Consider the following 20,016-nt stretch of genomic DNA (forward strand, 5'->3'; position numbering starts at 1 on the left):
TGAAAACCCCTACTATCACTTCACCCTAAGTCCAAGTATCAAACAACTTCTTCCAACTGGAAACTTCACCTCACCACACCTCAACACGCGCTAAACACCGCCTCCCACAAAGGCCACAACCAAAACGAAACATACAAAATCAGACACAAACATACACATATCCCAGAACACAAACCCACGCCAACCCAGACCCAACCCCATCGCGTCTCACATTAACAAACCCAAACCCACCGCAGTAGGCCACGCAGAGAAATCTCACCCGCGTCCATCTCTCGAATCTGACAGATCGAAAAGCACCAATGACATCAAGCTTGCATGACAACGTGCACCCGTCACGACTGGGCTGGACTGGTCACTTCGGCAGAAAAAAAGCTTGGTGGGTGGTTTCACATATAGTCCTGCCTGCAGGGTCTGTCCGCGGAGATGGGATATGTCATATTAATGACGTTTGTTGAGCCACGCGGGGAATGTACTGTACAGAGGTGTATCTGAGATGTGATGGTGCTTTGGTGATGGGTTGTTGAAAGTCATTAATACACCAACAACGAACAACCTAGGAATGAGTGGGAATACGGACAAGGGTTTAGATCCAGCCAGGGTGATGTGCCAAGATCCAATAGATAGCATTGTTCATTTCGAGGGTCTTTCCGATGACGATAGAGCCCGGTTGGAGCCCGGTCTAGGTTTTGCTGACAATCATCAGCATCGAGGGATGCATCAGAATACACTAGACCTCGAGGTCTTGAATCGAGTCTTGGGCGACGTGCCAAGGCATCTCTCTATCGTTTCACACTGGGCTAGTACCTTCTTTAAATCGATCAGGAGGGTTATCTGGCTATCGCTGTAGCAATTCAGCAGATCCAGTGTAACTCGAGGCTACAGGAAACCACTTCCGAAATCCCGTCGCGAGGACCCCTTGGTCAGGAATTCAAGTTAATCGCGCAATGGAGACAATGTTTAAGACATGCCCAGTCCCCATTTGTTTTTTACTGAGAAACAAGAAAGTTAGGACGATCCCCACGTAAACAAAGTCCTCGTATTCTCAACTGTACTACCGAGAAATATCGAACTAAAGGTTAGATGTACTGTTCTGCTGTCTCATACCCACTCCGGCCCGTAGAAAAAAATCACAGCTCAACCAAAGCTCCCTGGAGTCGAAATGGGTATAAATCTCCTCACTTCCATAACCAGTCAATGTCCAGACGCCTGCGATGCCGATAAAATGATGTTTTGTGTGCCGCAAAATGAAAAGAATACGACGGGGTGAAATAATGATGATGACTCCAAACACCATGACGGTGAAAAGGAAAAATGAGATGTCGAAAGTACGCAAGAGAGTATCCAGAAGGCAATGCAGCATAAAACAGTGCAGGGTAGTTTGAAAAAGAAATGAACTTAGATCTGGCCCTTGATATCGACGATCCGATGAGCATCGGCCTTGGCAGCCTCAAAAAGCTGGCCGGCCCGGGGCCCCGTCACGAGTCTCACAGACCCCTCTTTCTCCTGGAGCAGATCCTCGGCGGAATGATCCAGGACGAAGCGTGCGCTCTGCTCATCGGACTCGAAACCAAGTTCCTCGGTGATAAATCGGATTTTTACGTCGGGCTTGTACCTATTGTCGAAGTTAGTAAAGGACATTCAGGTCTTCCATGGTGAACACTCACGCTTTACAGATTGCTGCCAAAGCGGACAGTCGCTCGCGATCCACAAACATGTCCATGAGATAAGCTCCCATATTCGGGGTGTCGAGATACAACTGGAAAAACCGGTGGTAGTTTCCGAGAGCAAGGGCAGAGCGTACATCCAAGGCATGTTTCACAGCAGGATCCCGCTTGTCTGCTGGGGTTAGATCGGCTAAGGCATCGTTCATGGCCGTCCAATTGCGGGTATGAATGAAGTAAAGAATACGATATGCCCGAAATTCGGTAGGATGTCCGCCAAGCTGCTGTGCATACAATGCGCGGAGCTGAGTCTGACACTGATTATACTCACCAAGATCCCCTTTCTCCAATGCGATCCGGGCATGGATCTCATAGACACTGACAGTAAACTCGTTCTTAATATGCTGCACTGTCAGATCTTGCCGCAACGACTTAAACTGATCACAGATATATGTGTAGTTGTTGTCTTTTTTCCACTTCTTCTTCAACACGTCCAATGTTTTATGCAATATATGCAAAGGCCGCACAGTCTCCGGCTTCGGTGCGGCAGTCAGGCGGAAATAGTTCTTTTCCAACTCCTGGCAGGTTCCGACAACAGGGCCGGAGTTTGCCGTGAGGGCCGGTGAAGCACCACGAGATGAAGAGGACGACCCATTCGATGCCTGAGGCTCTTCGAACCGTTTCCTCCGCATTTCCAGATTAGCTTTGGACTTACTAGTATTCTTCAGATCTATTCTTTGGCGCTTATCTGTTGGAGCATAGGTGACTCGATCTTCAAAAGCACTTTGATTGTTAGTTTTCCGCCAAGGGGGACAGTTGTTCGCATCCCCTTGGTATTCCACCGACTTTCTCTTCTTCGACACATCTTCCAGCCCGTTGGTATTAGACTTCAAGGGTGAAAGCGCAGAATAGAAGGAGGTCCAGTTGGATACGCTAGGACTTGCTAGGACCTTGTTTCGGTCATTCTGAACCATGACTTGAGGCAGGGGTAGGTTGCTCCAATCGATCTTATCGAGCATATTATTCTCGGCCGCTTCGGTGATGACAGCCCGGAGCTTGGTTTCCATTTCGCCTCGCTCGACTCCGGGAAGCCGATTTTCAGGTGCAAAACTGCGTTGTACATACAATCGAACCGGTTCTGGCCACTCTACTCGTTGTTTGCGGGGGGCGGTTTCCGTGGATGCCTGGCGCGATGAGGCCGATGTGGAGGCTGAATTTGGGGCCTTTGCAGTTGTAATACTACGGCGTGCTTGAACAGTGGTATAGGCAGGGGTTGCTGTTCTCTTCATTAGAATCGCCAATGAGAAAGACTTGGAGGTCAACGTACCATGACCGGAGTACACGGAAGTAGGGGCTGCCGCCGTGGTACGCCAGGGCGGGATACCAGAGCTCATGTTTGACACAGGTTTAGGCAAGAGGCCAACAAGGGATGGGGGAAAGCGAAGGGTGAGAGGCAAGGAAAGAAAAAGAAGTATGAGCTACGGGTGAGTTGATTTCGATATAAAGGGAGAGACAAGTCAAAACATCGTTCTTACACAGACAACGCAGAGCAGAACACTAGAGCCGGCTGGCAGAGTCAGGATAAGACTGTATCTGTCGCAACGAATCAAAAAGTAACAACAGGGCCTTGATATTGCCTGAAGGGACTCGGGAGGAATAAGAGAGAGAGGGAGGAGGAAGAAGGGGACGGGAGGAGGAAGAACTAGTCAAGCTGCTTACCGCTCAGGTTCCACTTCATCCGGTGGCGGAGATTTCTTCTTGGCGCTAGTGGGCCCTGTCGCTTGCCGTAACACCCCCCAGATTACGTTAGCACCCTCGATCTAAACCGATAACGAAGAGGGAAGAAAGACGCCATCGTCATCCTCCCACGGCCAGGGCGAATCTTTTTCCACAACATTAGACATCATCCTCTTCACAAATTTACCAGTGAAGAGATGCTTCCTAGCTTTACTAGATGTTTTTCAAGCCTCTGGACCTGACTACCGCACTCCGACCTGCACTCTTGCCCGATGAAACCTTATTGTTTGTCCAGGATGCGGTGGGGTTGTACGAAGGGTGAGTCGCCCATTTACTCCTCTGATGATTTAGAAGGACGTATGGGCTCGTATGGCTTCGGTGTCTGACTCGCTGGCGCTGATGGTAATGTTGCGGGTGTGATAGGAAATACAAAATCCCCAATTATCAGAACGGGCATGCATACCTGACCTCCCATCGTGTATGCTATGTCGCGGTTGAGGAGCCACGGAAGTACTCTGTCGGTATCGATCTGAAGGAAGTTGACAGAGCGGAGTATCAGGTATGATTTACCTGGAATTACGCGCTCATCTAACTGCTGATCCGAATCAGGCAGGCTTCCTGAAGTCGTCTCCCAAAATCACATTGTATCCCAAGCCGCCAAAGAGCACCCTCAGCAAATCAAAGAGCGCTGGTGCAAGCCCGTCTCGAGGACAGTCGCCCAGTATTTCGGCTTCTAGGCCCCAGATACAGCCGACCCCTCCCAAGCCTATTAATGCGACTTGGGTTTGTCCTATCTGCTCCTTTTCTAACCCCGTGCCCTCAAACTTCGATCCGTCTACAGCTACTGTGTCTACACCAATACCACCTTGCTTGGCTTGTGGCATTAAGCCGCCCTTAGCCACACTATTGAAAGCTGTCATCACTGCTACAGCTAATCGAGAGGGCCCTGCAACTCAAACAAATCCGACGTTGCCCGGAACTGAGGGCTCAGCCCCAGCCAAAGGGCCTGGCATCGTGCCGTATCCAGACAAGGCACAGGTGTCGTGTCCACGTTGCACATTTGTGAATCATCCGTCACTGGCTGAGTGTGAGATATGCGGTGCTTCTCTGGTGGCCACAGGGGCTTTGAAATCTACTAAGATCGGCTCGTATCGCGCAGAATCGCCAGCACCCGTTTTCGCTCATAATAGCATCAAGAGCACGGAGATCACTGACTGCATGAAATTGTCTTTCAGGGCCGGTGGTATACAGATATTCCACGAGAGGTTGAAGGGTGCTTTGATCCAGCGAAAATGGTTGCTCTATGATGCTCCACCAGTGCCTCAGCAACCGTCACAATCGAACTCTATGCCCTCGCCCGGCTTGACAGTAACATCACCCGCGATTGGGAGTGTGCCGTCTCCATCCAGGTCTCCCGGAGTGGGCATTGCAGGCCTGGAACAGCGAGGTCTTCAGGCTCGTAAGAACAATGAACTTGTTATTGGAAATGCCTTCGAGGATCTAGAGGCGCTCATGGCATCTGCCAAACAGGTCATGGCGCTTGCTGCGTCTATGCGAGATTCGGGCATGACTAGTGGCGATGTCTCTGGAGAAGCGAACGCAGTTTTGTTAGAATCGGCGGAAACAATGGGGATGGTAACAACCAAAGATATGCTCGGTAGTGGCGCTGGCAGCTTGTACATCTCAGAGCTCTCGCGAAACTTGGCCGAGTATCTGACCGATGACCGCAAAGGCTTGCTCAATAAAGAGGGTGGTATTATCAGTCTTATTGATCTCTGGGCGATTTTCAATCGATCCCGAAACGGCGTTGAGCTTGTTAGCCCTTTAGATTTTCAAAAAGCAGCAGAGCTCTGGGAGACACTCCGACTGCCGGTGCGCCTTCGCCAATTCAAAAGTGGTTTGTTTGTCGTCCAGAGATGGGACTGGAGTGATGAGGAGACCCTACGCAAGATACAGGGATGGATGGCGGAGCTTCGACAAGTACCGCCCACTGAGCCAATTTCTTGGGACTGGCGTCAGTTTGGACGTGCTGTCACTGCCCAGGAGGCCGCACAGCGATTTGGATGGAGTGTTGGTGTTGCGGCAGAGGAGTTAGAGATGGCGGAGGACAAGGGAGTACTTTGCAGGGAGGAAGGCATCGAAGGCTTGCGGTTCTGGGCTAACTTCTTGTCTGATGCCCCCGTTGTTGGTGATTTGGGCTTGTCGAGGATAGCTTTAGACGAAGTCGATAGACCTATCTGAACAGCATTATCATAGACAGCAGTTAACGGTAAAAGAAATGAACCTACTCCTTGGTCCCTGGCCTTTGGAATCACGCAATAGGCAAAGGGCTAAAAGGTCATGTCATCTGTAGACACAGACTGAAGAACAAGTGTGATCGGCTAGTCCCATAAACCAGTCGCAAGATGCAGGGCAAAAGCCAAAATGCTGTCAACCCATATAAGGTACTGTACCTGTTTCTGTCGCTGCCAAGCCGTCGCGTGCTACAAGGAATGCCTCGGGAATTCTGAAAGCCAGAGGCTTGCTTCCAATATTTTGCAAACAAGGGGCTCCCTGGCCATGTTCGCTTCCAGAGGTATCATGATGCAGGGTGTGTTACGCGCCATTTTGACGCTATGCATCTCAGAGAAAGGCCACTCAAGTGCAATTGGTACGATGTAGCCTTGCTGCACCAATTGGCGTTCCCGCGCCATGCTTGTGATGTGCAGCATGTGCGCAGTCGCAAGCGTTGTCCGGATCCAGTGCAGGAACTTCAGAGACAAGAATGAGCAGGTGATCCCTCCGAACGGCAGTCAGCTGGGAGAATGTGGTTAAGTATAATTATACACCGTCTGCATCGTTGGGGCAGCGCATACAATACGATAGGCTATTTTCATCACTATCACTGCCGGATGCCCAATCGTGCCGTACAGCGTCGAAGATTGCGATCACACGAGTATCTAATTATTTCTCGGGAGTGAGCGCATCACCGTTAGATCTCAGGTATACGAAGGGCCTCCTTCCCCCAGCTGGGCGCACGCTCTGAGATTCGCTTGTGCTCTTCCCAAGTCTGCTAATATCGACTTTGCTCCCCTGGGCGTGGCAACAAATATCACGATGGTAGGCCCGTCGAACACAATTGTTATCACCGATGATAAGAATTTCGCAAGTCTCGAGCTAGGTTGCTCACGGCCTTGGAGGGCCCCTCGCCGTGATTACACAGTTACCGAGATTTTGAGAGCATGATCGTTGAAGCAGTCGATGATGGGACAGACACGGCACCATCACGCAAACGCAAAACAACCAAAAGTAGGAGCCGTCTGCTTGGTTACCAGTTCCTCACAAGACTTTCTTCGCCCTTTACTAACAATGGACCAGGACAACTCCTTTAAGAAGCTTCGAAAGGCGGTTGGTCATAGAATGCAACGGCTACAAGATAAAAATCGCACGCTTCGAGATGAACATCGCCAGGATAGGGAGAGGCACCAAAATACGGAAGAGGAACTTTCCCAACAAAGAGAAAAGTGTATTTTAGAGTGCAAGATTTGCTATATGCAGCCGATCGCTGGGTGTTCATTCTATGTCAGCACATGGTCTGCAGGTCATACGCAGGAAGCCTTGGAACATCGGAGAAATGTCCTATCTGCCGAGCACTAATCACGGGATCTATTGGATGCCACCCTTTTGCAGGATGAAGCATGTATATCGTGTTGCAGGTCCAGTTTAATGACTCATGTTCAAGCACGGAAGTGTTCTTCCGCGCTTCCTCCTCCTATATCCTCCAGGCGGGATAGCCGAATAGTATTAGAGTTACATGGAGGAGCCTTGACTACGCGGCGTCTTAGTGCCCAGGTGTTGCCTAACACGCAATAGACCATGGTTTTTCTTAAAAAACTCGTGGTATTTTCTATGTTCAAAATTGGAAAATGTCCTTTGCACCTGGGACACTTCGGCTCTTTCCGGTTAACAAACAGACTATCCCTATTGAGCTTGCGCTTCTGATGCTCCTCACGTTTATTGCTCCCCCAAAGAACAAGGTGGTCACTCGCAATGGCTGCTATGAAGTCAACCCGATCTGAATACTCCTCAAAGAGAAAACAGACGCGCCAAAAACAATACCGTCGCAGATCAAGTTTGATGAGAAAGGCATACAAATATAGTAAAATGTGCAACGCAGATGTATGTGTAGACATTCGCATCCGATAAAGGACCAGGTATATCTTCTATCCGCAGATGCTTCCGGATTTTGGGCCTCTCTTTCTTCACAATTCGTATGTGGCAGAGTCTTCCGCTGGGTAAAGACTATTAACTTGTTAGGGCTCCCACTACCCATCGCCAAAACTAAGACCTAGAGAGAAGGGGAAGCACAACTATTACTGCCGCGCGATAAGGATTTCAAAACGCAAATATTGCAGGCCAGCATACTATCCATATATATGTCATTAGTCTTCGTTTTCCCCGTTATATTCCATAAAAAATCCTGAAGGAAGATAATACGGCATGAATTCAATTTCATATATGCAATCTAGAACATAGCTTGACTATAAACGTGTCAGGACGTATTTTGTACTCCTTAACATTGCTGGAAGCTGCGTTAGTAGAGTGATGGGTCCTTTCAGGATCACCAAAGCTGTCCATGTCCGCCTCTTGCCAAACTACCACAGGCAGATCTGCATCTCCCGAGAGAACCCTTTTGTAGGGCGGACCATGGTTTTCGTTATAATTCTGATTAAATACAGAGCTGGCAAATTGCTGTTGAAATGGCTTTGGTTAAGACTTGTTCGGGCCGACAGTCCTTCCGAGGCCCGATAATAGGCTTGAACAGCGACAGAATCCGTGGCATAGCCAAACAACTTCAAGTGACTTTCCCTCTACATATCAACAGGGAATGAGTGGATCACAGCCCGCATGTTTGGTTCTGGTGGGTGAAGCGAAGAGAATACTTGAGGGTTCAACCTCTGAGTCATTCTATTACCTTTCTTGGCTATTCTGCAAATTCTCTTCGTCATGCTTATGAAGAAGCTAAAAATTATAGTAATTGCTACTCACGACTGGCAATTACAAACCCTAGGGAACTAAGTCGTAGCGTATGTAAGACACGAGCGAAGATCGGGGTAAGTGTGACGAACTGAGGCTTTCAAGCAAGGGGGAAGTGGAACTCTCCAAGAGGCAAGCCTGACAAAGGAAGTGGAATTTTGTCATGCATATTTAGGTCTTATATTGTTCTCTTCGTCTATTTCCTTCTCTCTAGGTCGACTTTTCTAGTTGTAGCTTGCTGGGAGAGTGTTGTCGACTTTCGTACTTGACCACCATTGGTGGACAATCTCCATTCTTGCTCCCATTGGAGAGGCAGCGCGATTCCCACTGCTAGAAACTCGGCGGCAGCCTGGCGGATCGCGTGAACGGTTCGTTGTCCCAATTTCTTCTTTGCACTGTGGGCTGCCTTTAGGGCTGACCGGCTGTCACGCAGGATCGTCGCTGTATGTCTTTCGCTGGCGGCCAGCAAGTCTCTCTCGAGACCAGATAAGCTATATTCCGAAGACGCTGCACCTTCTGTTACTTCATCTCGAATGGAAGATTCAAGATGAGATGTACGAATATTAGCTAAAGATAAAATCAAAGAAATTCGATTTTTGAATAGGGTCTATGATGTCATTCAACGGGTAGACTCGACTCGTCGATCATTCTACTCGAATGTTTCAGAATGATGCAGGTGGGCACGTCGTCAATCGCACTGCATTCTTCAAAAACCATGGGCGAAACCACCCACTTTAGCTCAGCCTATCGGGGCGCATTCATATCTCCTGGCCTAGATCACAAAGGAATAACTTACCCCTGCCACAAATATCCCGCCAAGTCCTATCATTTCTACAGACACACATTGTAGGTAAAATACTAAGTCCGTGATTAAAGCTAAGTCCCCGAGCTAACAGATCTTTCATCCAGACCGCAGTGATGGAGTTGAGATACCGGCACAGAATGGCAAAAGGTTTAATATTGAAAGTCGGATACGGTAAGTGGTTTTGTAAAAGCTATCGAAGAAAATAATGTTACCCTCTCATCCTCTGAAACTGTACTACTGATGATGCTCTCCTCTCTCCAAAACTATCTCGACTCTTGCGCCGTAATTACTATTTTGGGGGCTCACTACAAACTGACGTGTGCGGAATATCACCTAGCCAGTGGCGTAAGTCACTTCACTGGCGCACCTCCGAATATGGATTATGAGCCATACCTCATGAAACTCCAGGGCTATTAGAAGTTTTAGGCCCCCCGCAACTCGACTCGGGTTCAAAAAGATCAAAGCGAACTATTAAGAGTAAATAGCTACCCCTCGCTTTTTTTGCCCAACGGCGTGCTTCGATATCTGTGTTGAATCTAGCCGTATTCACAAATTCCAGGGCATCCTCGTTGGGAAACTTTTGATCTCGTTGATTCCGTTTTTCTTTTTTTCTTGAGATACAACTTGAATAGAATTCCGATGTCAGTGAATTGTTCCCGTTGTTGAAACCGAATCGATTCTGCACGGTGCGCTGTTGTAATTGCTGTCCCTTGAATAACCTTTTAATAAAGGACACCTGGACGATGGCGGGAATGAGGACCAGCAAGTTTTTTAGATGAGTTCAAGTATTTTGACCATTAGAACCACCGTTCACCGTCCATCAAATGTCGTGTCAGGCACACGCTTGTGTCAAAAGGCCAGCAACTGGAACTTCCGAGCCGAACCAACAGCACCACCCATACAATCCAAATCAAAATTTCAACCCCTCTTGACCAAAGACCCAGATACATACGGCATTACTGACCAACTGAAATGCCTCTCCAAATCCACAATCTCCCACCCACCATCCCGCTCCGCAGCCCTCAACAACGCTCCCTCCGTATCCCGATTCAAAGCACAATCCGCAGAAAAGAAGCTCCACCCAAGTACCTGATAAACACCCTGCATAGCTCTCGCCAGCAAAGATCCCTTCGCCGTCCGCCACGGATTAACCACATGCTCTGCAACCAATATTTTCCCACCAGGCTTCAGAAGCCCATATAATTCATCCACGGTACGTTGCATTTCTGGCACAGAACAAAGGACCCGCACGCAGAGAATGGTGTCGAAAATCCCCTTCTTCGCATCCAAATCATACGCATCCGTTATGCCGGTTCCCGTGGCCCGGAGAGCGGGTAGGAGCTCGGATGCTGCGGCTCCGCTGGGGAGAATGTGGTATTTCGACGAGAGACCTTCGGCTTCGGCTCTGAGTTGCAGTTTCTCATGGAGGCCTCTGCAGGGCTCTGCGCCGTAGATTGTTTTTATGGACTGCGAGCGGAGGAGAGGCATTTGCGTGCCTGTTCCGGGTCCGATGTCTAGGACTATTCCGCTGGCTGTTCGGAGGAGTGGCGGGAGTAGATCTGAGGAGCCGTTGACTTTTTTGCCTGGTTTAGAAGTACTGGATTCTTCTTCTGTTTCTGTTGGCGGTGGGATTGCGTTTGGGGCTGGGGCTGGGGCTGGGGCTGGGGTGTGTGTTAGTACATGTAGATGAATATTGTATTCGACGTATCCATTGACGACTAAGATTCTATTTTCTCAGATGGAGTGGTGAGAAAATTGAACAAGGAGATGCTCGGCTGGCATGGTACTCAGAAAATTGCATTTGTGAATCTTCGGCTTCTTAGCCATTCACTAGCAGGATACGTACTGGAAAATTCGACCCAGAACCGACCAAATGCCTTGTCGCGTAGTTGTTGGATCTGAAAAATAGGTGCAAGGATCTTGCCCTCTTTAAAGATAGCCTCTGCGCATACGCGGATGTAGTCTGCTGTTGTTAGCAGGGTTTGTGTAATCATCATCACGTATTAATCAAGTGAAAGGGCATGAAAGTAGTGCCAATTCTTCCACGAGTATGGTATACACTTGGACTTACAAGCCGCATGGGGTGCATAACGATAGATAAATGGGATTGAAACAATAAAAAGAGTTTCTTTTCTTTTTATTTTCAGGCCAAATGTGATATCAAAAGCCAAAGGACACCCGAAAGTGTATTCAAGGGGTAGGACGAAGATAAGCAGAAAAAGGAAGCTTACGTGACATTGCCCATGTCATGAGCTGGGCAGGCTCAAAAATCCCCTTGAGTCTGCCTCCGAATGATGGTGGAGTCGTCATAATGGCCTTTTGCTCGAGGTTGATGAGGGGATTATTGAGAAGTAGAAGAGGGACCCGCCGCAGAAGGTTGGGGCCAATGGGACTTCACGTGACGTGAGAGGGAACGGATATCAGAATCGCTGATCACCATGGGCAATTCTGAACCTATGTACGAGGATCTACGCTACTGGTAGTTAAGAATATAGAAGATTTATAAGCACTACAGTACCTTTTGAGACTCTACTTGATAGGGAGCCACAACTGGCTGGGCGTTCAATGAACAGTTTTCCGGAACTCTCCGAAAGTCTCCGAGCCTTGACCTTGCTAAATAGGGTTAGTGTTGAGAGTAACTTAACTCACCCAATGGCCAATAGGAGACTTTACAGTTAGGATACCTAACATGCATGAGCAAGTTCTATAAGCCACTGCATTCTCAGCCATGCTCTAGGGGAGATTGATCCAGATCACATCTCGCCCCGACAGGTCCCTAACTCGCTGCTCCACTGACAAATCGTTGTCGACGTGACAATCATAGTCCATTTAGAAATGTGACGTAAGATTTTAATGCTTACACATGTGCTTTTACTTCCGTTTGCTGCAGTACGCTCCAAGTGATTACCTAGGCCACAGTCCGCTTGGTCGTGGAATATTGCTCGAGTAATCACAAAGTTAGCTGCTAAACCATACAAAGAAGGGTTTTGAAGTCGTGCAAAGGCGCGATCATTCTCCCATGCCAGGGCCCCAGGGTGCTATGAACACGGAACTCGGGGCTCTTTCTATCCAGTTATACATGCGGACACTAAATTGTAGGTTACATAGCAACACCAGTATTATCAATTTATACAGCTATCGTAAATAGTAAAAAAATATATATATATATAGAGGTTAAAATATATTTTTCTTATATAAAACAGCTTATATAAGTATTATATAACCAAAAAATCATTTACTAAGCTATCTTAAACCGTCTGACCGATTTTGATGGGCCGGCTCTACTTCCCGTGGCACGAACCCCGCATTGACTGATTGCCTTATCGGAGCTCTCTCCGCTCAGACTGTCTTATCGGCTCCCGAGTCCTTTGACTACCTCCACCGATTTGTTCAATGTGCAATAATTGTCCTTTGGCTACCTAACATCTAGGAACTTACGGTACATTTTCTTGCTTACGAGTATGCTTGACTAATCTCGAGTCTTTGACAGGCTCTTTTTTTCACTTGTCGTTTCATCGTGCAATGTGACTGGGGATAGCCCCACGGCCGTCATCATCCGGTTTGGTCATCGCCACCCTATCTCGCTTCACATAACCGTCCTGAAACATCACCAATTCAGTAGTACTATCATGGGTTATCTGAAGGCAGCATCAGAGTTCCGAGCAGTCAAGTGGTCCAGGCACTTGGCCGGCCCTTATCCTACAGCTCTACACCCCGTCTCCTCTCGACTCTTGATATCCTCCTCCAAGCACCGTCAGCTCTGGGGATGCGCCTACCACCAGCGATACAGCCAAGACTCCGGCAAGAGACATTTTTATGAGCACCAGCGCTTCTGTAGTCCTCAGGTGCGCAGCAGACCATCCCGCCAATTTCGACCGCAACCTACAATCTTTGACGATCATCGGCCGTGGTGGAGTCAACCATCGAATCTGCCACCAAAAACAAATAATAATCTGTCAGAGAATTCAACCCCATTTGACAATGTATGGGAGAAAGAGGCGGATCGAACACGTCGCAAAATGGATCACATTAAGCGGGAAATCGAGAAAGACCCCTTCGGGGCTCTGTTCGGGAGAAGACTTGAGCCGTTGAAGTCCTTCGAGAAATTCGATGATACGTTTACCTCTCTTTGTCGTTCTATTTTTGGCCTTGTCACTAAGCCAGCGAGTCCAGCAAATGCGAAAGTGCGTCCTACCACAGCCGCCGCGACCCCCAGGGAAACCCCGGATATGATGAAGAGATCATCTTCGACGGATTTGAAGGATACAAGCGGCTCAGATGTGCCTAGTGCGAAGGCGAATACTACAAGATACGAATTTGACCCGATCAGTGGCCGTATGGTTTCCAAGGAAGCCAAGAATGCCGATGCGGCTGAGATGACTGGAGGTGGAAATATTCCGCTTGGCCCAGAAGCGAAACCTACTTTCGGCCAAGAAACTACAGGGTATATGTCTCCAGTGCATCTGAAGCCAAATGATTCTAGTGCACCGGAAATCCCTACCCAGATGAAATCAGACGAGGGGTTGGTGGAGAAGATTGGGCCAACCAAAAACGAAGAATCGCAGGACATCTCATCTCTCGTAGATGCAAGTACCACTAAAAGCGAATCTACAGGCCGTTTGAGACCATCAGAGGGTGGCTCTTCTGATTCACCGGAAGCAACTTATCCTTCGGAAAGAGTTGAACTGGAGTCGGCCCAGCACCGAGCCTTATCGGAATCACCAGAAAACGATTCGATTAAGCCGCTCCTGAGGCACGACGCGCAGGAGCAGGTACTGCAATCGAGATCACATTCAGATGGTTGCGATCCTGCCCTGGGGTTGAACGACTCCAGTGTCAGTGACAGAATCAATTCATCGGATCCCGCCAAATTGGACCAGTCAATAGATAACTCGACAAAGCTACAGAATGCGAGTCGTGAACAGGAGGAAGACTTAGAGTCCCTAAGTGCCAGCGGGATTCGTGCCTCGTATCTTAAGATGGACGCGGATATGAAGACCCAAGCATTACAAGACTCGAACGAACTTGGTGACATGTCAGACACTGTTAAGCGTCATCAGCTCGAGGAGAGTGTAAAGATTGGCACTGCACAATCTCAGAAGGCACCCGACGAAGCCTCTCCGTCCACACTTGACGGTCTGGAAGCACTAAACTCTCAGGCTTCAGCCTTGAAAGCTGTAAACACATCTTCTTCACTTGCTTCAGACGAAGTACCATTCGCTGCACAGCCCCCCGGCCCGACGCCGCTCATCGCGCAAGGTATTCCTAGTCAAGGGCTTGTCGAGACATACCGCGTACTTGCCTTTGATCCTATCACACTTCGAGTGACGGAAGCAGAAACAAGCTCGTCTTTCCATGCACCCGAGGAGCCACTGCATCCCACAGAGATACTCAGTCGCTTGAACAATCCTGCAAGATTCTTACCGTACTTTGAGAGATTGAATAATGATGGGTTTGAGATAGTTTCTGGAGGCGGAGATATACTCGTCTTTAAAAAGATACGAGATTCGCGCAAGGTTACCAGCGAAGAAGGCCATGACGAGGTTACTGCTTCGGCAACAGTAGCCAACAAACCTGCGCCGTTGTCATCCTTTGCGTCAAATGATGGCAATCTAAAAAGTAATACTGTACTTGCTCAAACACAAAATGCCAAAGCCAGCCGCGGTGAGCACGCCTCCCAAGAAAGAAAGTCTGCGAGAATCCTCCGCAGAATGCTTCTCGGTGGCGTAGCTACCGCTGGAACGTGCTACGCGGTAGGAGTTGTGACTGAATACTTCCGTACCGGTGGAGAGGATGGGCGTGGAGTGGACGGGTTTACTGCATTTGAATCCGACCGGCGTCGGCGGGAATGATTATGTTTTCGAATGTTTGCTAAGCTTTGGAACCATTCGGGCTGGACGTATGTGGTATTCAAACTGACTAAACTCTCCTCCATGTATGATACAAATTTTCTCTTATGTTGATCCAGTCTCAGATCCTCCAAGCCCTAACTACATCAGTATTATCGTACATCTTGGGTATTTTGAGCTGACACAAGCCGACTCTTGGGGACGCATCGAGTTTGAGGATGCATACGCGGTTCTCACCAACCGGCCTCAAGACTCTGCACCATCATTTCCAACCTCCAACTGCTCGAGACCCTCATCCGCGTTTCCATGCACGGTGGATTGAACTTGCTCCGCATCTTCAACCTCAGCCTCGTACTCCTCAAGGTCCTCGTACCCGTCAAACTCGTCAAAGTAACCAGAGCTATCCTCATTGTCATCATCCCAATGGATATTCCAGAACCAATCAAAGTCAGCCTCATCATAGTCATCGTCTTCGTCATCCTTCTTCGCAGCCTTCGGCCACTTCTGGAACATCTTCTGCACACTCCCGACTCTAGCCTCACCGCTCATCAGATACAGACAAAGCCCCAAGAGCATGCGGACGGCCGCGCGAAACCCCCTCGGCGACCACAGGTTATACTCACGACTGACCAGGACCTGGAAAACCCCAATATCACTGTTGATCAGCTCCTCCACGGTGCCCTGCGTGACGATGCCGCGGTACAGCCGGTGCCACGCCACGTGCTCCAGCACCTTGCGGATGTGGCGTTCCTTCAGGCAGTCGCGGAGCGCGTTGGGGTCGCCGTCGGATTTCTCCAGGTAATGCTGAGCAATTTGGTCAGCGATGTGAGGGGACAGTGAGGTGTATGATTCGTCGTCCTCGTCGATGAAGACGATGTGCGTTTTGCCGTCCTGGAGTAGCGAGGTCTTGAACCCTGGGGCGACCAGCCGCAGGAGGTGAAGGTGCGAGCCGTGCAAGTGCAGGTGGAACGCTTCTTGGTCTGGGACTGCACGGGGGTCGTGGGTCACGTCGCGGAGCTGGTAGGTCAGTTGGCCCAGGAGGAACTGGACCGCCTTGGTGAAGTGGCCTGGCAAGGTAGGGTGGGGTTTTGTGGTCTGGATGATAATCAGAGAGTGTTCTCAAATTGAATTGAAGGGAAAAGAAAAAGGGAGTTTCGATAGAGAGGAGCGGAAGGAAAGGTAAGTAGTGGAGGGCGATCTGGAAGCACCAGACACAGGAAGATTCATGCTCACCACCGAGATAGGAAGTAGTCTTCGGCCAAAGATGCTGTCGTCCGGATGATGGTCCACGGCCAGGTAGGCGTTACTTTTAGGCCCCTTGAAGAAGCGATTGGCTTTTCCGGCGTAGTACTTGTTTCGCTTTTTTATGTACTTGGCGCTATCTCTCTTTGTCAGTCAGGGTGTCTTTCTTTCCGACGGCACGCCCTGTCAGACCGCACACAAGTTGGGGGGTGGGGGGGGGGAGGAAAGGATGGTATACGCACGCCAGGCTAGTTTCCGAACCGTCATCGGAGGTTTTATGCACGATCGAAGCACCATTCAAGATCTCCTTCAGCAAAAACACGACAGCCCGCTCCTGCAGCTTTACGATGTGTGCGAATCGCCGATGTTTCTGCGCATTCATAGGCCCATCGGACTTAGGATTGGCATCGCGGAACAGTCCGTATCGGAAAATAGGGATTCGCGCCAGTCTCTCGAATACCTCGCGGAAGCGCTGATCCCATTTACTCCATTTTCCGAGATCGATGAGCCCCTTCTCGGTCCGGAAGGCATGGAAGATCCACGGAGGAATGACGACGTCCTCTAGAACATTTTCGTCGTCAGAGGAGCCCTCTTCTTGGTGTTTTTCATCAACTGTACTTGATGAAGGGGGAATACTTACGAGACTTCTCTGCTTCTCCGAGGAAACGTCGGGGAACGAGCTCCTCGTCTGCGTGATTCAGTTCCACCCTGAAGAGCAATTCCCTGATCCCGATGAGATAGTGATCCGGAAGAGTTGCCGCAGGACCAGGCACGGGGTTTGGGTGGTCTGGAGTAACGGATGGCTGCGCCATATTGTTCACTGCTGCGTTAGACAGGGGATGCACAGGAGGGTTTTCGTTCGTGGCCATCGTTGTCAGGGTGGGAGAAGGGGTGGGAAAGAAAGCTGACAGGAAAAGAAGGGAAGGACAAATAACACGCTTGTCTAGCCAAGGTGATGAAGCATCCTAAGGGACATGGCTGTCGCCGTGGCGATCATGTTGCGTTTCCAGCCTGCGTGGACGTTCTGCTGGTGCGTGTGATCTGTGGTGTTTTTCGGTGAACCGGCGAATAGCACGGTGGCAGGCGGAGATAATAATTCACTGTCTTGTTTTCTATGTTGCTGATACTCAGGTGAACTTAGTTAGAGGGCTGTTTTTGATCATTACATCTGATCGCTATATTTTGGATATTAAATTGTTGCGACGTGGTGCTGTAAAATGTATAGTGTATCCAATTTTAATTTTAAGCAGAGGCTGGATCCGTCTCTTTGCTGCTAACATACACATGTATCTAGCCATGCTGAGAGATATCAGCAAGCCAAGTCCATAGTAAGCAGGTATTTCATGGCTTTAGGCCGTGGAAATCCGGATATACTGGTGCTATTTGTGATTATTCCGAGCTATATAAAGCCTTCATCTAGCCTCGGACTCGCAGACCACCACCAATCTCACCATAATCAGCTACCCACTTGGAAGCTCAACAACTGCCATTGGCTATCCAGAAACCAAGATAAAGAGTTCTATCTTCAGCGAAATACCAACCAAGCTAGCACAGAAAGTCCGAGTCCGAAAAGCTGACGAATGTAAGCATCACATATATTCATTTTGAAGAGAGACATACCCGATGTATGCTTTCGTATGTGTCCCTAACATCTTTTCATTAGCTAGTTGAGGGGAGAGTAAGGTTCTGTATGCGATGGGTGAAGGATAGGTTTTTAGATAATCAGACTGTGAAGCTACTCTCAAAGGTAGTGATCTCAGATTTTTGCGCTTATTAATCTTTTTGCCCCCCATTATATTACTACTCGATGAAATCAAAGAGCATCCTACTGATAAAAACATGACCCTGCTTATCATTCTTCTCAGCCTGCTAACTGCAACCTTTCCCCTTGCAAGATGACGCACCGAATGTGAGACTGACATACGAGGTCACGCTAGGTTCCTCGGCAGTCACTTGAAGGTATTGAGCTCAAGTCCCTGCTATCCAGATGATCCTTCGCAATTACAGCCTTCCGATTCAGGGGAAGAGGCCCTGCTCTATCCCGCTCCCACGCCAGGCAACTTCGGTCGAACACCTACGCCTCCCCTGTGTAGCCTCTCCACAAGCCAGATGGGCAACAACAGTAGCAAAGCTCGGGTCAATACTCGCCTTGGCGGCCTGTCGATCGCCTCTTTACTATGCTAATGTTCAGGATTCACTGCTTTCGCAGTTGATGCTAGACCTAAAAAATTCCAGAAAAATGATCAAGTAGCCCTCGCACCCAGGTTTGGAAAAAGTCATGAGTAGCCCTGACTCCGGTAAATAAAAGATCAGTAATAGAGTTGAGAGGATAATAGTAAGAAGACCAACTAAAAGCTCCTGTAGCCTGGTTATAAGTATATATTTACTCTAGTTCAAGAAGCTGGAGAGTCCTATAAAAATACAGGAATAGTATGCCAAGCGGTGAGAACAGCAGGTAAAAATAATCTCTTGATTAATGAATAACAATAAAGGTATCAAAAGCTCTTACAGCCTAGCCATATATATACCCAATCCAAGATCCAAATCTGAAGTCCTATAAGAATACAGAAAGGATAGGACCAGCAGTAAGAATAGTAAAGAGCAAATAGTTAAGTCCCTATATATAATGAGGATAGTGAAGTTGATATTGCATAAAATAAAGGTGAAGTATGAGATATCTCAAGAGAGAAAGGGAATGAGAAGTTTGTTGGGGCGGTGGTCTGGGGAGAGGATCGATAAGGGACCGGAAGGTTACCTTATTTTACATGGCAGGACGAGTACAGACTCCTATTCTGCTGAGACTCCTTCTATTTACAGTACTCTTGCTTTCTGCTCTTGTTTTCACTCTTGTTCTTGCTACTTCCACCCTGAGGCTAATTTAAGATGGCTGATTACTACTGCAGTTATTAACAGCGGAATATATAAGTAGTTTTCTTATTCGCACACGGGCGAGGCCTTATTTATAGGTTATAGTAAGGTAATATCTGTCTTCTTTCTATTAACTATACACCGTTGGTTAGACTATATTGTAACAGCCACAGTTTCTATAAAACTATTTCATCTTATTTTTAGACATAGTATTTCTTATTCTCTGGGTGTAGATAAGATATATAAGATATATAAGAGTGAATATCTCGAGGTTTGGTAGAAACCCGGCAGTAAATAGCTGGAGTACAGTTCTTTCTTTAAATATAGCAGTAGAAGAATACAGTTATTAGCAGTAGTTAAGGATAAACTTTGAAATATTAGTGGATGATATCAAGAAAGCTTGTAATCTGGTATTAATAAACAGATTTGATCTCAAATAAATTTATAAAGACGAGGACCCTGGTTTCATCATCAAGTATATAGTAAAAGTTAGTGTTGCCGGTTTATTGATAATACTCAGGAATAGGTTAAATAACTTCAGGATTTTTTTCTGTGAATAGTTTTGTATATAGAAGCTTTGTTAATAGCCGATACTGGGCTGGTCTTAATCTATTATATTTTTATAATCCTGTCGCGCTCTGTACTCCTCAGTATGCTGTTTAATTACTCCTAAAAGTGGTATGTTGCTATTCAGACGAGTTTCTATATCTGTCTACTGCTGTAGTACTGAATGACCCGCAATATATGCAGATTATATTCTGCTCTCTCTGTGTAATTATGTGAGAGCAATGAGTATACCGAGTAGTGCCTTTGCGATGGTTGATGCCGCAATCTACGC

At 48.1% G+C, this 20,016-nt stretch overlaps 6 protein-coding genes across 6 annotated transcripts; 2 read left to right on the top strand and 4 right to left on the bottom strand.

The window, feature by feature from the left end:
- Positions 1-1,030: 1,030 nt before the first annotated feature.
- Positions 1,031-3,338, bottom strand: BO97DRAFT_366711 (SAC3/GANP domain protein). Its single transcript, XM_025692626.1, has 3 exons — positions 2,989-3,338; positions 1,665-2,937; positions 1,031-1,612 (listed from the first exon to the last, which is right to left on the bottom strand). The coding sequence occupies exons 1-3, from the start codon at positions 3,053-3,055 to the stop codon at positions 1,396-1,398; spliced, it is 1,557 nt and encodes a 518-aa protein (XP_025552830.1). The 5' UTR covers positions 3,056-3,338; the 3' UTR covers positions 1,031-1,395.
- A 277-nt stretch (positions 3,339-3,615) lies between these two features.
- On the top strand, positions 3,616-5,639 carry BO97DRAFT_388305 (ESCRT-II subunit protein VPS36; the record flags this gene model as incomplete). Its single annotated transcript, XM_025693645.1, has 3 exons — positions 3,616-3,716; positions 3,822-3,957; positions 4,008-5,639. 3 exons carry the CDS (start codon positions 3,616-3,618, stop codon positions 5,637-5,639), a joined length of 1,869 nt encoding a protein of 622 aa, XP_025552831.1.
- A 2,971-nt stretch (positions 5,640-8,610) lies between these two features.
- Positions 8,611-9,259, bottom strand: BO97DRAFT_413267 (uncharacterized protein; the record flags this gene model as incomplete). Its single annotated transcript, XM_025696278.1, has 2 exons — positions 8,611-8,981; positions 9,211-9,259. The coding sequence occupies 2 exons, from the start codon at positions 9,257-9,259 to the stop codon at positions 8,611-8,613; spliced, it is 420 nt and encodes a 139-aa protein (XP_025552832.1).
- A 764-nt stretch (positions 9,260-10,023) lies between these two features.
- Positions 10,024-11,529, bottom strand: BO97DRAFT_388307 (class I SAM-dependent methyltransferase; the record flags this gene model as incomplete). Its single annotated transcript, XM_025693646.1, has 3 exons — positions 10,024-10,829; positions 11,066-11,182; positions 11,451-11,529. 3 exons carry the CDS (start codon positions 11,527-11,529, stop codon positions 10,138-10,140), a joined length of 888 nt encoding a protein of 295 aa, XP_025552833.1. The 3' UTR covers positions 10,024-10,137.
- A 1,074-nt stretch (positions 11,530-12,603) lies between these two features.
- Positions 12,604-15,187, top strand: BO97DRAFT_404813 (uncharacterized protein). The gene has a single exon (XM_025695039.1). The coding sequence runs from the start codon at positions 12,849-12,851 to the stop codon at positions 15,069-15,071; it is 2,223 nt and encodes a 740-aa protein (XP_025552834.1). The 5' UTR covers positions 12,604-12,848; the 3' UTR covers positions 15,072-15,187.
- A 127-nt stretch (positions 15,188-15,314) lies between these two features.
- BO97DRAFT_423460 (uncharacterized protein) lies at positions 15,315-17,179 on the bottom strand (the record flags this gene model as incomplete). Its single annotated transcript, XM_025696874.1, has 4 exons — positions 15,315-16,163; positions 16,302-16,446; positions 16,553-16,871; positions 16,951-17,179. 4 exons carry the CDS (start codon positions 17,177-17,179, stop codon positions 15,315-15,317), a joined length of 1,542 nt encoding a protein of 513 aa, XP_025552835.1.
- Positions 17,180-20,016: the final 2,837 nt, after the last annotated feature.

The sequence above is a fragment of the Aspergillus homomorphus genome (assembly GCF_003184865.1).
Source record: "Aspergillus homomorphus CBS 101889 unplaced genomic scaffold BO97scaffold_12, whole genome shotgun sequence".
In the NCBI taxonomy this organism is placed as follows: domain Eukaryota; kingdom Fungi; phylum Ascomycota; class Eurotiomycetes; order Eurotiales; family Aspergillaceae; genus Aspergillus; species Aspergillus homomorphus.